The 17,057-nt window shown below is 37.0% G+C and overlaps 1 protein-coding gene across 8 annotated transcripts in view; it reads left to right on the forward strand.

Annotated features, from left to right (window-relative positions):
- The window catches only part of CSNK1D (casein kinase 1 delta), a 30,750-nt gene extending 13,713 nt beyond the window's left edge, over nucleotides 1-17,037 (forward strand). The window contains exons 9-11 of one of the 8 annotated variants that reach the window (XR_013957977.1): nucleotides 4,210-8,650; nucleotides 10,761-10,860; nucleotides 16,237-17,037. Coding sequence is in view for 5 of the 8 variants with exons in the window: in XM_080629109.1 (XP_080485235.1) it covers nucleotides 4,210-4,242 (33 nt within the window). In the remaining 3 variants the exon portion in view is untranslated. Of the gene's footprint in view, nucleotides 1-4,209; nucleotides 9,163-9,322; nucleotides 13,607-16,236 lie in introns of those variants that run through there. The other 7 variants (XR_013957978.1, XR_013957979.1, XM_080629109.1 and 4 more) reach the window with 7 other exon arrangements.
- Nucleotides 17,038-17,057: the final 20 nt, after the last annotated feature.

A 17,057-nucleotide genomic window follows, 5' to 3' on the forward strand; every position in this document is an offset into this window, starting at 1 on the left:
AGAAACAATTGTGCTGTAACAAAAGTGGATTTTTTTTTAGCTGAATGAGTTGTTTCACCATGTAGCTGCACAAATGTTTGTGCTTGCACAAGGGATTAGTAGTTCATGAACACAAATAACTGGATGAAAATAGGAGACAGGTGAGGTTTTCTGTGTTGGCTTTGGTGGCAATTTTTGTCAGCTTAAATTTTTCATTGAACTAGAATTCTTGCCACCAAGAATTCTCATGTAGAAATACTTTATGACTGAATTTTGTAAATAGTATGAAAACAAAAAGGGTAGAACTGCACATAGTTACGGATCTTGTCAATATGCATATATACTTGATAGAAGGATGTAAAGAAGGTACAGCCAGTCTCACCCATATCTGGTGAATGGACAATGGACACAAATTGAAATAGAAGAAATTCCATTTAAGCATAAGAAAAACTTCTTTACTATGAGACTGGAACAGGTTGCCCTAAGAGGTTGTGGAGTCTCCGTCTTCTGAAATACTTGGAACCCAATTGGACATTGTCCTGAGTGGCCTGCTCTAGTTGACAGTACTTTGAGTAGTGGAATTGGGCTAGATGATCTCCAGGGGTCCCTTCTGACCTCATCTGTTCTGTTCTGGCACTGGGTTCCCCCTGAACATTTACTCAAATTTAAGGGTGGCTTCCTGGTAAAGTGTGTACGCTCAGAGTTTGACTTGCTCTCTGAACAAATCTCATATGCTTTGTCTCTTGCCAATGAGCTAATTAATGGGAGTAACAGCAATAAGTGCAGTTATGTTACTTGACTATGTTAAGAGAGAGTGTACCTTTCTTTTTTTTTGCTTTATTATTCACATGTAGCCCATTGTGCATGTGACACTTCTCTAAACATTGTAAGGTATGAGTAATCCAGGTGAATTTGCAGATGTGTTTTGGTTCTGCCTAACTTGTAAGATGGGAATATCCTGAAACTGTAGGATTGTAAGTAGTCTTTGAATATGTTGGATATCAAGATACATATCTTGATAAATAAATATATGAAAATATATATCAAGATACATATCTAGATATCAAAGATGTTCAAAGGCTACTCACAATTCATATCATATATAGATTACTGTGGATATCATATCCATATACTATGAATATCATATATGGATATCATTATGGATATAGTCATATCCAAGATGTGTATCTTGGTTATCAAGATATTCAAAGACTACTTTTAGACTACTTTTTTTGAGTAGTATAATTTCTATACTACTATGTATTATACTACTATATATACTACTATACTTTCTACAAAGTAGTGGTAATGGTAGCCAGTACAGACTGGCTTAATGGCACATTTCCATACCTGCCCTTTTTAACATTGGATATTATGTATGGGATCACTCATTTGACTCCTTTACAATGACAATAGCAGCCTAGTTGGGATCTTCTCTGAATTTGTTAAAATTAATTATTCCTCATGTGTTGTCTTCCTTTAGTTCTTTCCAAGGTGGTGATCCGCTGCTGGTCTCCACTCACGGTGACTGAGTAACAATGTACAACTGTAGTATAATTTAAACAGCTTTCCATGGGCTTCTTGGATTTGGAAAGCAAGGGACATTTACTTAGACTTTACCTTCTAACACTTACCCTTGAGCTCATTGGAGATAATTCACTTTTCATTTTCTCAGTTCTTGCTTACTCTGTAGTAGGTAGGATGGCTCAAATTACAAGTTTTTGTAGTTTACACTCATACTGTCTTTATAACATTAAAGTATTTCTTCCATGATCTAAATATATCCTTGGATATTAACAAGGTTACCAATTAAAGCTGTGAGTTTCTAATTATCTTTATACTTTATTCTTAGTCAGGAAAACCTAAAGTATCTAACTTGCATGGCAAGGTTATTAGGGAAAATTTTGATTGGTGAGGTGTAAGAATATAGAAAATCATCCATGCCACCTCTTACAAGGATCTATAAAGAACACCAACTGTCCATGCCCATTCCAAGTGTGTTAGTTTCCTTTGTAAGTCTCAAATAAATATGCTACCACTGTGTAGTTTCTCGCTACTTGTGTGGTGAGGGACAGAAGCACTAGTTCCCTCCGAACTAGGGCTGAGACATAGAGCATTCACGGAATGCGGGTCAACAACGATTTATTGCGCAGTTAGAATTCCTTGTATTTGCCGCCTGAGCACCTCCCCAGGGTCAGCTGGTTCCTGTCCCTCCTGGCAACCTCCCATCCGTGCACCAATCCCTACACCACTGTTTCTTTTTTCATTTATTTAGTTTTGAGTGCCTTGGTTTGGTAAGGCGACACTACATCTGTAATGTCCACCTCTCATTATATAGAGGAAGGGCTTCTGCTTGTTAAACTCTGGGCAATGGAATGTGCAGAGGTTGCTCAAAATAACGAAAGCTGCTTACCTCTAAGTAGAGTTCTTAAAGATTACTCCACATTCTTTATTTTTAACAAAATGAGTTCTCATCAGTTCAGACTGAAACTGAAGACTAAGGTGGGGGACATAGTTAATATAAAAAATCTCTCTTAAGGAAAATAGGTCTTCTCAGAGAAATTTAACACTCACAGAAAAATGGTGATTGGTAAGGACAGCAAAGTAGGTGTCATGTATATTCCCTGCCTCCAAGGCAGCACATTGTAACACTAAGTAACAAATGTTTATTGGAGCTAGCATGTCTACAAAATGATTTGTCGATGTGTTACATGTTTTTAATGAAATCACAGAAATTCTGTCACACATTACTCAGTACTTTTCTTGATGATGTGGAAGCAGATGCAGTAGCTAAAAGCCTGCAAGTTGTGAGACGTTTGACAGTGAGAAACGTTAGTGAGAGTTGAGCAGTCAGGTAAAGCCTTTTCGAATAAAATGTGTATTAGTTCACATTACTCCAAAACCTAATTAGGATGGAGTGGAGCCCCCTGTCTTATACATGAAAACTATGTCTCTGGTAACCGGTGACTGAGGATGCTTTAGGTGTAATGTTGGAGAGGTTAGTGTGCTGTCATAGTGACAGGGCATAGTTTCATCCTTAAATCTATGTATGACATAGTAATAAACAGAAATGGAGAGGTTATTTTGTCATTAATGAGACACGTTCTGGAGTATTATGCTTAGTTCAGTCCTCAGTGTCTTTAAATTGTTGGAAAACCATAAGTACCGCAGAGAAGAGCCATAAAAATTGAGCTGGGGAAAAACTGATTGTACAAGAACAGAGTTTCAAGTCAGTGTCTTCAGTTTGTCTGAAAGGTAAGAGATAATCTTGAGTTAGTTGGTGTAGTATTTTAGAGAATAATTTTAATATGAGCTGACATTTATGCAGAAAACGTGAAGAACCTATTGCTTAAAATTAAAACCACTCATTTAACGAAAGGCAAATCAGAGTAGTATAATTTAAATTAAAATCTCCAATTGAAGACAGTTGACACAGAAACAGCTTTTGCCTTTGCATTAAAACTGGATTCATTTCTAGGTGTCATATGTGGGTCTAAAGCAAGCCCAAATTACAAGTTTCTGTGTAGTGAAGAGTTGTCATCTGTGCTGATCAGAAAATCATACCCGCTGCTAAAAGATCCTTCTGCTCTTAAGCTCTTTGAGTGGGTTGTTTACTAATTCTCCTTTACATAGTCAGTCTTCAAGCATTAAGAAATGTGGTAAAGGTGGTCATGAGTATTCCAGTAAACACTGCTTTGTATGAGTTCTGTTGGTCCATATAGCATAGACAGCATCTCAAAAGCAGTGTTCAAATCTGTGCATAGTTCCTACTGGTAATAGAAGTATTCTGTCCAGAGTTAGAAGAAAAGATGGGGATGCTGCACAAAGAAGTATTTGATTAAGTCTCCTTGACAGGAGAAGTTTTTAGAAGATTGTAGCCAACACTGGCATTGAACAACTTAAGTGTTGTGCTGCTTCCTTGGGGAAGAAGCAGCACGATTCCAAGGCCTCTGCATTTTCCATCTCCTCACGAGCAAATCTTTCTCCATCTGTCCGTCTTAATAGGCATCATATTCTGCATTGTTCTTCTGTCAGCTTTCTTTGAGGAATAATAATTTGTTCCTTTTGCATATCTCTTAATATGATAGAAATTACTTACAGAAGTCTGAAATCAGAGCTTCTGAAAACATTACATTTGCTACTGCAAGTTTAGGTTGGTTATTTGTTAGACATCTTTATATATTGGGGCAGTGGAACTGTTACAAATTGCTGTCTTTTCCCCTACCTCAGAATAGCATTCCTTTCGAACACCATGGCAAGTAGCTGCTCGTCTCCTTTCGTTGGAAGGCAGCACTGGGTGAGTGCTTCTCATTAGACACCAAAATTTTGGATGGGTGGGGGAGAAAAAAAATGTTGGAAACATCCAACTTTGCTGCTGCTTCTCCTCACATTTTCTCATAGTTGAATGTGTGCCTTCTGGTCAGATGCTTGATGGAGCATTGGTTTTTCTCTAACTTAAAAGTAAATGTCTTTCCAAAAGTTGAATTATTGCTGCTGTTCCACTTGGACTTTTTGGCAAAATTGACAAAAATAGTGACTTTAAAAGTCCCTAAAATTGTTCAAGCAGCAACAATAAAATAAATTAACAGGGTCTAATATTTTGCTGTTTGAAAATTACATGTCTTTCCAGGAATGTTCATGCAGCGATATGTCATCCATTCAAAAACAGATCTGCTTCAAAACAATAAAATCAAAATACTTACATGAAGACTTAATTAACTTCATTACTCAAATGAGGCTCTGTCTTGTCATGAATGGAATGTTCTACTGCAGACGTATCCACTTTTCACTGTTTTATATTCTTCTCTTTTCCTTATGAACTGTCATTTAAAAAATACTCAGATTTGTATTTTTAAAATGTTCACATACTAGTAAGAGTGATTTGAACATGAACATCTCAAAGGTAGACAGACTTGTATTTTGATATTTAAAACTCCTTTCCACTTGTCAGTGCAGTAGAAGTTTTTGCCTTTCTGTGTGCAGCCTTTGGCTTTTTAGTCTGTTCTGCTTTTGGCAATAACAGGTTTCATCAGGGAAATAACAAGTTTCAGTTGGAATCTGGACCTTAATGATTGAAGGATGCTCTCTTAAGTATTTCAGGAGCTATGCTGCTGTGCTTCTCATTAAAAGGCTATGAGATTTTTCTGTTTCTTAATAAATTCTTTTTTATAACTGTCTGCTGCTTCTCTTTCTCTCTAAAGCCTAAGCTTGTACTAATCCTGTATCTCTAGCTGGTGAAGAATTCTGCTATTCGTCTTCAGTTTTTAACTCTTGCTTTGTGTGCTTGGCTGACTGTGGACAAGCTGCTTCGTAAACAGATTGTAACATTAAAAAGATCCAACTGTAAATGGCAGCTTCACAACTGAAAGTCAAATTATCAGACCTTAGTCAAAAATTAAAAGGGGAAAAAATAAAAAAAAGGCAAACCTAAAGCTTTGCATTGGAAAGCTTGTGTGTGGGAGACGTGAGGATTCCAGTCTGCTCAGGGTTGTGTCTGCACTGATTGGCCTTTACTGATGTCTTACTATTTGCAGCTGTTTGTAACTGAAATTAACACTGAATACTGGTTTGGCTACTGAGATGTTTCTGGCTTCTTAAATTGCAGCAATGTGTGGTTGGTTTTCACTTTCACAGTGAAAGTATCTTTCAAATAATGTTACACTGTTGCTAAAATAGGTCAAGCTATGGAAATTAATGAAGTGTCTTTTAACACTAATGTCCCATGAAAAAAGAAAAGCCATTGAAAATCTTTGAAGTTGGGGGTTTTGTGTGTTTTGGTTTTTATGGTGGAGATTTTTTGTTTTGTTTTGTGGGAGTTTTTGTTGGTTTTTTGGGTTTGGTTTGGTTTACTGGAGTTTTTTCCTCCTAAAACTGAGTTATTCACTGAGTCTGTTTTACGCATTGGTAGTGTTTTCATATGGTTTGTTATTTCTTCTGTGCACGTTTATGCTCTGTTTACTTTTCTTCAAAATGTACCTTCTGTCTAGAAAGATGAATTTTCCACATTAACTTCTAATAAAGGATGGAAATGCAGGGAACTTCATGTAGCTGTGGTGGGTGTGAAACATTGTGTAGCTCATTGGATTTTAAATTTATGTGCTTACTTTTGGCAATTAGTTATTTAAGAGTACACTGAGAACCACTTGTCTGTTAACTGGGAGGATATGTGCTGATGTTGTCTTGTTTTTTGGCTTTGGTAGATTCCTGCTCGGGTAACTACCAGTGTTCTCCAGTCTGCTGTGCACCGGTGAAAATTAATTTTGCCATGGAGGGCAGACAATGCATGGCTGATCTCCTATGTTACCAATGGCTTTACTAGCAAAAATACCCTAAACTAGAGTGGAAACGTTACAATTGGAGTTCTCCATGTGACTTAAAAGGCACTTGGAGGAACATAGACAGGCTCCAGCAGCTGCCATTGCAGGACGCTTTTGCCAGAAACCCAGTGACCTTAAGAGAACCTGTGGTAACAGGGCTGGAAAAGAAAGATGGTTTACAAAGTTGACCGCCTGTTATCGGATGGCCGTTTCAGTTTTCCCTCCACAGGCGGCAGACTTTACCCCCTTTGTATTATTCTACTGTAACTGTAAAAATCTTCTGCTTTGTTTAAAAGGGTTTTTTGTATAATTTTGCTAAAATTATTGGCTTAATTCTCTGTAAAGAACTCCTTGCTTTTGTCTGATTTAAAGATATACAATATAAACAAACCTAAATTAAAGATGATGACTTGAAATCTCTTGTTTAAAAAAAAAAAAAAAATTAGTCTGGCAGGGAACTTGTAAATGAATCAAAACTATGTGACTTTATTTAAACTGTTTGCTTGTTTCTATGGTCCCATTCTGACTAAGAAGGTTATCTCATGAAAACTTAAAAACTGTTAGAATTTTACTTTGCTGTTTGCTGTCTTCATTCACATTTAACGTTTAACTTTCATGTTACACAAAGGAATTTTTAAGTATTCGTTCCTTTTCATAAAAGATAACTAAATACCCTGCAGAAGAGTCTAAGTATAGTAGAGATGGTAATAATGGAGGATTGGGGGGGGGTTGTTTTGTTTTGTTGGGTTTTGTTTGTTTGTTTGTTGGGGGTTTTTTACAGTATATGAAGGGCAAAGTGAAAAACTGGCATTTGAGGGATTTAGAATTTGAAAGCTTGTCCAGTGTCTCTGCTTATTTTGGGTAAATGGATAGTTTCAGACTTGGATTTTACTGGTAAATTTTGCTTCCTGCACTCAGGCTGGTTAGCTTGGAGGATATTGCAAGTCAAAAATAAATGTTGATACTGAGTCTTCAGCGAATTTGCACTTCTCATTCTTCATCTACATCTTTAAAAATAAATAAATAGTTTCAGGCCTTCTGTTTCATGCCAAGACTCAAAAGATAAATTATTTTTTAAAAGCAAACAAACAAAGCAAACCATTCTTGCTGTGAAATCCTGAGAATTTTTGCAATTCAGATGCATGCCATGTTTAATTCTCAACTGTATTCAGCCTGAGTATACCCTGAATCATTAGCTAGGAATGAATGATTCAAGATGCTTAGGTAATCAAAAAAACTGTCGCAGGTGTTGTTTGCACCTGTTGCTTATGGAATGTGGGAGATTATTCATACTGTTCATTGCTGTAAATGGTCTCATAAAAGTAGGTATTCTGTCCTCAAGGAACTTGGAACAGTATCAGAAGTACTGTTTATATGACTGTGGCTGAAGTAATGAGAAGTTCCAGGTTGGAAATGAAAGTATATATGGAGCTTGTGTTTGAAAAGCTAGGGTATTTTGAAAGGGAGCGGGAGGGGGGAGCAAACCCCAAAACCAAATAAAACCAAAGCAAATGAAAATATTTTTTGTTGGTCTTCAAATTTTATGATGAGTAGTTTTTATTGTTTTGGTGTTTACAAATTCTTTTCTGCCCCTCTCAAAAGTCCACGTTAAGTATTAGTAACATCAGCTACTCACTTGTGTGTATTCTGGGTGTGACTCGGGTAACCTGTGTTTGGGGAGAGTATAATGGAAAAGCTTAAGAGTTTGATCCATGGATAAGTTTGCGTAAGGTATTTCCTCAGTTATTATAAACTTCAATATTCTAGGCATGTGCACTACCATTTGGACAGTTTTACATTTCACTGTGCTTTCTTTGTAGATGTCTGTGGTCTTACAAAGGCAGCCTCTTTATTCTCTCTGTATCTAGAACATTAGATTGCTGTACTAAAAAGTTGACTGCAGACTTCTAGAACTGTACTCACTTGTGGGCAATTTTTGTCCTTCGTAATAGTTAAATTTTATCATGCAGAAAATAGACTGTCTATATAAACCTGTGTATTGGAAACTACTATCTGAGAATACTTCATTTGTACTACCACTGTATTTGTGTACTTCAACAATTGTGTAAATACATTCGTAACAACTGTTCTTCCTGTGTGTAACTTACTTACAATGAATCCTTACTCTTTGCTTGGTGTAACTTCTTTCTTTTTTCTTTTTTTTTTTAAGGGGTTTCTATAGCTACAGAGAGCACTGTCGGTTGCAAACTTTTGAAGACATAGTTGTGGTACTAAACCTTTCACCGAAGGATTTTGGTAGTCGTGGTCAGAAAACAGCAGTTAGGGTATACAGGAAGAAAGAGAAGGCATTCATTGCTTTGCTCACAGAAGGGATGTCTTTTGTCTCTTTAAAGGTAAATGTTTTCATTTGGATATTGCTTCCTTTCCAGAAGTCTTTTTCACAAACACTTCTTTTACAAAGTAATACACTGTATTGATAGGAAGTATGGTGTTGTGGTTTAAGCCCAGGACATATGGGAAGAGAATTGCTATTGAGACTTGATCAGTTATGGGAGCTAGGATAAAACGAAGAAAAATAGTGAGCTCTACCCACAGTGCCCTCTATAATAAAAGTCCTAGCTTTTGCTATGTAATTCTCAAAAGTCTATTCATAATCTGAGGGCAGATGTACCTTCAGGAGTTCTCTGTGTTTGATAAGCATGCCTTTAGAAGCTGGAAGGATATTTAATTTATTCTCACAGTTTTCATTTAGAACTGGCTGTGTGCTTTTATGTGGAAAACTCTTCCCATGCTGCTGTTTTACATAATCTTGATGGTTACAGAGTCCCTGAACTCTTTGTGGTACAAGTACCTTGAAAACAAATGAAAATAAATCCTACGATGAGAGAGATACTAAGTAAAAGCATTTAAGGAGTCCATATATGCTATGTTAACTTAATGAAAAGACTCGGAATCTCCCTTGGAGGAAGGCATGTATAACTCAGAGGCATCTCATTCTTCATTCTCCAGTGGGGAAAAATAGCATAGGCACAACTATTTGTTGTCTTCTTTTCCCCATGTTCCAGACCTCGAGTGGCAGCGCCTCCATAAAATCTGTCAAAGGCAACACTTTAGGAAACTGAATTTCCCAACAAGAATCTTTACGATGGATTTACAGATTTAAATCTGCTAAAGCATACATGTTCATTTCAAGAATATCTTTTTCTTTGTAAAAGAATGAAATAGAAGGTAATTACTTTGTTTTTTACCTTTTGCTTTACAAATGCAGCAGTTCATGTGTGTAAAACACTAAGTGAAAACAAACAACACTGCTGTTCAAAGGTTTTCTAATAGTGCTGAGCCATCTGGTCAGACATCTAGATTTAATCCAATTGGGAGGAAATGTAATACACTGTGTACTTAAAGTAGCTTCTAAAATTCACTGGGTGAGAAAAGTTAATAATAAAAAAAGGTTTTGCTGTTAACAGTACACTTCCCTCTGGTTCATTCAGGTGACAATTACTAGCATTACATGTGTATGTCTACATTTAAGTGATTGTATGAACCTGAATTGTATGGACTATTTGCATTGTTCAGTAGTTTTGTACCAGCAGAGTGCTCAGAAGCCTACTAACTTTTATCAGGACATGTTTGCACAGGAGTAACACTTTATGACTTTTTCTGAGACATTGGTGTTGTTTTTATTTTCCTGCTGTATCTTAAAATTGGTTCTTTTGATGAAACCATTGCATACTGCAAGCAGAAAGACAACAGAAAATTAGATGAGATCTGTATTTACAGAATCTACAAAAATATGCGATCTACAAAAGTAATTTAAGAGCGTTCTTTATTAACCTCATTTTGGGGAAATTCTTGACTTAAGGTGCATATGTAAGATCTATGTCTGAAAATTATAAGCGTAACAGACAAAGGAGAGTGGGAAAAGGAAAAACTGTGTATATCGTCCTAAAGGGTTATGCCCTAGTTTACTGTGTCTTTGCTGTGACCCATCCAGGATAATTGAGATGGGGTGAGATATGGAACAAAATAGCAATTCATTTGATACATTATGCCTTAGGAAGAAAATGTCTAGTCCTGATCACAACCAGACAAAACATTTGGTTTAATTACAGTTGTTTCAGAGCTGCAAGCCTTACAGGAACAAAGGCAATGCAGAGCTGCTGGCATTTCCCATTATCCTTAAGGAAAGGATAAACAAGTGATTCAGAGTATTTCAAGGCCATGTACAGACTTTTCCTTAAAAGAAAGACCCCAAACAGCAGGTGCTTCTTTGCACTCACTGCTAACAATTTGTATTTTATCTAATATCAGCCCCTGACTCTTATACAACATTTTTCAGCAAGACCGAAAAGTTTTTTGCTATTTAAGAATTTTAAATGCTAAAATCTAGATCTGCTTCTTCATTGGATTCAGTTTCCTACTGAAAGGCCTTAAATTGCTGAAGCAGTAGTAGGTTAAGAGTCAGAAGAGCAAGGGCTACCCTCATTTCTTATTGCTCCGAAGCATTCATCTAGGGATAGTGAGAAAAGTTGGCAGCTGGAATGTTGCAGATGATGGGGCATGTACTGAAATCAGTCAAGGAACAAACAGCATATAACTAGAGGTAAGTAGCTTTTTACTCTGTTTGCCTTTAACTTTCCACACTTTCTTGGACAAATGCAGGACAGCTAATCTCACAGACTGTCACTTTCGAGATACTTTTAAGAGCCCTGACTTTTACAGTAAATACTCCCTTTTTCCTGCTGTAATAAAGATGAGCTCTATTGCAGCAGCATTGAGAAGGCTGGTGAAATAATATATCCCAAAGCTGTTGCTTCTTATATGCAGTGCCTCTGCTATTGTTAGAATTGTTTGCTTCTCAAATACTGGTGTGTCACCTTCCTTTAACAAGTCCAGCAGCAGCGAAGAGCTGTGCAACTTGGGTCATGCTCATTTTCCTCCAAAGCCAAATGGCCTGACTCCTTTCTTTCAGACTCAAACAGTACCAGAGGCAAAGATAAAGTCTGGGTTTTCTGTCACAAGGATGTTAACTGCATGCTAATAAATTCTGTCGTTTCAGTCCACCCTTAACAGTCATTCCTATAGCAGCATATGGCTTGATCTGGCCAGTGGGATAGCAAAGAATCTGATTACACCTTGAGTTTTGCCAATTTGCATAACAAAAGTAATCATGTTTATTCAAATGTTGGGTTTTATATAAATAGATCTACAATCTTTCCCATGTAAATGCACAGAGAAACTTCTGAAACAACCTTAGAGAGATTTCTTCAGAATTTCTCAGCAGAGCTACTTAGAATTAGGCACAAATAGGTGTGAGCTGTCTAGATAGCTTCTAGACAGCAAAACGCAGCTCCTGTTCAGTTGAAAAGATTGTGATTTTGATTTACTTGGGTGTAGCTCAGTCTTAGCTGGGGTACCATAGAACCCAAAATACACCACCATTAATGTATTATTAAAGGATGTTTCCTTAGGAGCTTAACGAGCATCACTTGATGATAAAGACAGCTTGCTGGCAGGTCAATACTCAAAATATTCAGGGATTTATAACTCATTGCAGTTCATAACACTTTACCTGCAAAACAAAACCTGGAGCGCTTTTCAGAGGACAAGAACAATAATTTCTAGTGGAGCACCGCAACATTAATAGTTACTATTTTAAAATTTGATGATCCTTTAAAACAGTCTTCAGGATCATTTACAGGAGGAGCCCATTTCCATTTTGGAATTGGCCAAACTATGAGTCATGGCAAAAGCAGTCCCGTTGCTAACATTAAATTCTGGCTGCCTGTCAGTTCAGTGTCACCACTTTATTTCTTCTCTCTGAGCTCTGTATAGCTATTTGAGCATGTGCAGAGGAAGCCAAATTTCCAAATCTGGGTGTTACTTTTTCTAAGCGTATTTTCTCACACCTGCAGTTTTTTACAATCAAAAAAATATTTATTCACTGTATTTGCAACAGTTTACTAGAAAAGCATTAAAAAAAATTAAGTACAAATATACACATTACACTGAAGCACATTAACAAGAAACAAAAAGTCATCTCACTTGACAAACTGAATTGTACTCTTAATCCTAAAGACAACTGTGGTAGAGAAACAGACACACATGCACAAGTCAGTACTTACTGTTGTAAGAGTTTGCATTCTCTTGAAACCTTTATGTTTTCATTAGGGACTGTAGTGATAGGAGAAGGGGTAACGGATTCAGACTTAAACAGGGGAAGTTTAGATTGGACAAGGAAGAAGTCCTTTACTGTGAGGATGGTGAGGCACTGGAATGGGTTGCCCAGGGAAGTTGTGAATGTTCAATCCCTGGCAGTGTTCAAGGCCAGGCTGGACAGAGCCTTGGGTGACATGGTTTAGTGTGAGGTGTCCCTGCCCATGGCAAGGGGATTGCAACTAGATGATCTTAACCCTAACTATTCTATGATTGCCAACAGAACCAAACCTTTTCTTTGGGACATAATAGAGGTGCATACATGTATATATTTTGGAATTTGATTGTTTTGTTAGGGGAATGTTTTCATTTATTTTCAGAGAATGATTTTACATTGTCTAACACACGTTTGGATGGGATTTAATATTAGCAAGCACAGGATCTGTCCAGTCCTTCATACCATACCTTCATAGCATCTCAAGTCTCAGCTTGAGGGAACTGGCTGCTTTCGCAGCAGGTAACTGCTGAAGACTTCCTGTAATGTATTAAAGGACTGGAGAAAAACAAAATCTAGAGATTGTGATTTTAAAGAGAGCTCAATCACTTTTAGTTCTGCTGAGATCTTCCAGGTTCCAAATAGCTACAAGATGTTTTATTTAGAAATTTTTAAAAAGCAAGCTTATTTTGTATAGGAGGAAGAAGAAATTTTGACTTTGCATTGCTCATTGTCTAGTAAACAAGCAAACTGTCTCTATTCTACTGTACTGGGTATTTTGCATGTTTGATAGATATATATATGTGCACACACATACACACCTCTTTATATATTCTCTGTGTGTTACAGGCAGTTGTATACATACCTTCTCCTTGCGCTAGGAAACTAAGGGCCTAAGATCTATCACGAGATCAAACACAAAATTTTTTAACCATAAATCCTGTAGTACAATTTATAGAATGCATGAAAATCTAAAAAGCTTTTAAAATTATGCTTAGCCTTTAGACTAAAAGGCTACTTACTAGTTTCAGAGAAATAATCTGAAAATTATCTTTCAACTGTTTTATTGTATTATACTTGGAATTTTTGCACTTGTCTTTTTCAGTTGCTTCCCTCAAGACTTAGGTTTGTTCCAGTAGTGGTGGTATAATTACCTGCCTTCCCTCTCTTTCTCTTCCATTTTTTTTTTTTTTTTTTTTTTTCAAATCACAAAATTTTAACCAGGTGAAGGTTGAGCAAAGCTTCATCCATGCAGATGTTGCATTAAACCATTCTGCTTGTGTCCCAGGCAGTTAGTGTCTCTTTAGCAATGCTTTATGGCTCAGACCATGCATGTCCTCAAAATACATGGAAGAGCACATCTCTCAAACTGCTTTTAATGGTATGTCAGTGGTGTTGAGATTAAAGAAACACTGTACCAAAATACCTGAAGGGGTTTAAAAGCAATTACCTGTGAATTTAAGCAGAATGAAATTCTTAAGGAGCCAGGCTAGTCTTGCCAAGAGAAAGGGTTGCAGCACAATCCTCTTCTCTATGTAACAGGTCCTACCTGGTGTTCCAAGACAGCACTGGGAACCTGAAGACTCGCTGCTTGCCTTTTTTTGGTATGAAGGAGTGAGGTCTGTGATACAGGAACTCAATGTGGCCATGTCCATAGGAGCAGTAGGGTACATGCCTCAGCACAGCCTGGCATGCTGGCTCGCAGTTATCCAGCCTAGTGATCTGGCATGGAGTTTACCTTTCCATCAGTATAATCAAAATCCTCCCAAGAAAATAAAGGCAGCTGAACAGAAAGAGGACTAGAGGGCTAGCACACACCTGGATGTCACACATGAATGGGACAGAATGGAAGCAGGGAGCTTAACTGGCTTCAGAACTCGGAAGTACTAAGAGATCTGCATTAGGAGTTTCTGATCTTTCTGTTGATGCTTCTTGTAAATACTGAAAACAGTAAAAGATTTTGTAGCCTCTGTGAAACTGCCTGGCAAATTAAACTCACCCTTATTTCTCACAGTCAATGAAAGAGTCCTCTGATTTGACTGTCTTTCATGCATCATTCAAGCATCTCCTGCTCCCACAAATACTGCAGTCCAGTGGTAGGCCTGTGCTGTGAACAGCACAGGAGCACTGGCAGTACTGCTCAGAATAGTTCGAGTTGATGAAAAGAAGTTGCAGAGGCCAATGAGGCACTTTCTGTGAACACTAGATTTACTTCAGAAATTATTTATGGCATCTTGTTGAAATGTGTTTCCCTTGTCTCAGTAACTTCCTCTTCTGCCCCAACCACATAAAATTGTAATGTAACACTTCTTGTTTTCAGCTTCACCATAAAGATATTATGTATAGGAAATGAAACATAGTCTGAAAAGTCAGTATGTTAAGCATAGATTTTTGAGATATTACAATCTAGCCAATTTGCAGACTGTACAGAACTTAAAATTGTGCTAAAAGCCAACAGCAAAAGGACAACCATTTAGTTCTGGGATAACAGTATAGCATTATCTAGCAAAGAAATCCAGTTTCTAAAAACCACAGTAAGACAAAAATGACTGTTTGAAAATCTAAATTCACTTTTGGGAAGATATCTACTTTTTGCTTTTTGAAACAGAACAGGGCCTTCACATTATCATTGGAAGCAGCCTCCAGGGATATCATAAACTGATCTGTGGATTCCATTTTCCTCTTGCCCTTTCAGATGGTGGCATTCTGGAGCTAGCAGTGTTGTGTTCCAAGTACTGATTTAGTCCTTAGCAAACTGGAGCTAACTTCAGTAACTAAGTTCTTATAACTAGGACATAGCAGAGTAGTTCCTGCCACTAAATTAATAAAGGGTTTTAAAGTAATGTATTATATGTGATATAAAAATAAACAGTTCATTAAGTGCAGCATCCATTTCCTTTTAAAATCACTCAAAGGAAAAAAACCACATCATAATCCTAACTTTTCAATTTCTGTGGAATGTTGTCCTAACAATGCAAAAACATTTTAAAGCAACTGCCAGAATGGAAGCTGGAATCTGAGATAGTTCCGTTAGGGAATGCTTCATGCTTTTGGCACTTTGTTGGATTTATTGTATGTTTCTGTTAAAATGGTAAACTATGAAACAACTAATAATGTTCATTTTAAAAGGGATACAGGCTTTTAAAGGATTAGGGGCTTCTGGTTTTCAGTTACTAAGTTGAACAATTTTGGCACCTGAAAGCCAATATTCCTTTGCTGCCAATGAGAAAACTGACTGTTACAGTTAGTCTGTTTTGAAGATTATTACTGCAGTCACAAAGCCTAGAGAGCTTTTCATAAACATATCTGAAAGGTGGGTTGCAGTAGCACGGTTTTATATAAAAGATAAATTTTTTTTAAAGGGTGGAAGAGTATATAGAATACCTTCCTTTTACCTTCCTTTAGAATTCAGTGTCATCACAATGAATCTTCCCTTTCTGCTTTCCTTCAAATATGCTGTCACTACTTTGTCTGAGCTGTTTCTTTTTCCCACATACCAATGTCAGAGATTTAAAGACTGGCCAGAAACTCCCATTCTGTTTGTGCAATGAGTAGCAGAGCTGACCCTGTTCTTGATTGGTCTTTATGCCGTGTCATATGATCAACAGTTCTATGAAGTTTCCTTAACCAGCAAGAATAGCCCCTTCAACTTCCATAGATTAAGCAAAAGGACAGGGAAGTGGGGTAAGTGGGCTGGGGTCAACTACCGAAAAAACCACTGCCAACATGTTAAAGATTTTCTGCGTTGCTAGCATTGCACTTTAAAGATGGCTAAAGTTTCCAGACAGTCTAGTCCCTTCCTCAAGTCTACCCACTCTTAATTTATAGGTCATCTGGAAACTTAAACTGTTACTTTTATATGCAAAATGGACACTCTTTGGGAAGATTCTACTAAACCCAGTACCTGTCTTCTCCGTGTGACATGTAATACTTTCAGTGCTGCAGGGAAACTGTACTGAAAACAGTGTATGTAAATGTAGGCTAACTTTGTTTACTTACTGTCTGTCAGGATCAATTTGCTCATTTTATTTTCTTTCAGTACTACTTCAGAATACCACTTTTGTGATCTGCTGAGGACAGTATCTATAATGTGCCTCTCCACATACAGTATTTGTAGATGGTAATTACAAAGATTATAGGTATAGACAAAACTTAGAAATACATTTACATAAAGTAATAGATATTACCAAAATTAAATTAGGGCTGAGCCAATTAATCTAAAAATCTGAAAATGTAACAAATTCAAAAACCTAATGAAGACTTTTAAGTTCCTGAGATTTTTCTTTGTCTCAAACTCTTTCCCCTTCACAAAGAACACAGGAAGGGAAATTACATTTAGCTGCACAACACAGCAAGTTCACTAATATTGTCTGAAAATGTACATGTAATTCCACTTTTCTTAAAAGATATTCTTTCTATATCTCTTCCAAGTGAGCAGTTTCTGGTGATGCATAGCAAGACTATACCTGTGTTTATAAAAGCTTTTTAGTTTGCATAAAAAGTATAACCACAATGTTCCACCTTTTACTGATCAAGCCAATCTTCCAATAAAAGGTTATCTAGCTAATCAGCTTCCAGAGCCCTGAGGAGCTGACCAGTTTCCAGTTAATAAAGCAGATGGCCCAGCCCTAAACTAGTTCTACTTCTAA

The sequence above is a fragment of the Psittacula echo genome (genome assembly GCF_963264785.1).
Source record: "Psittacula echo genome assembly, chromosome: 14".
Classification (NCBI taxonomy): domain Eukaryota; kingdom Metazoa; phylum Chordata; class Aves; order Psittaciformes; family Psittacidae; genus Psittacula; species Psittacula echo.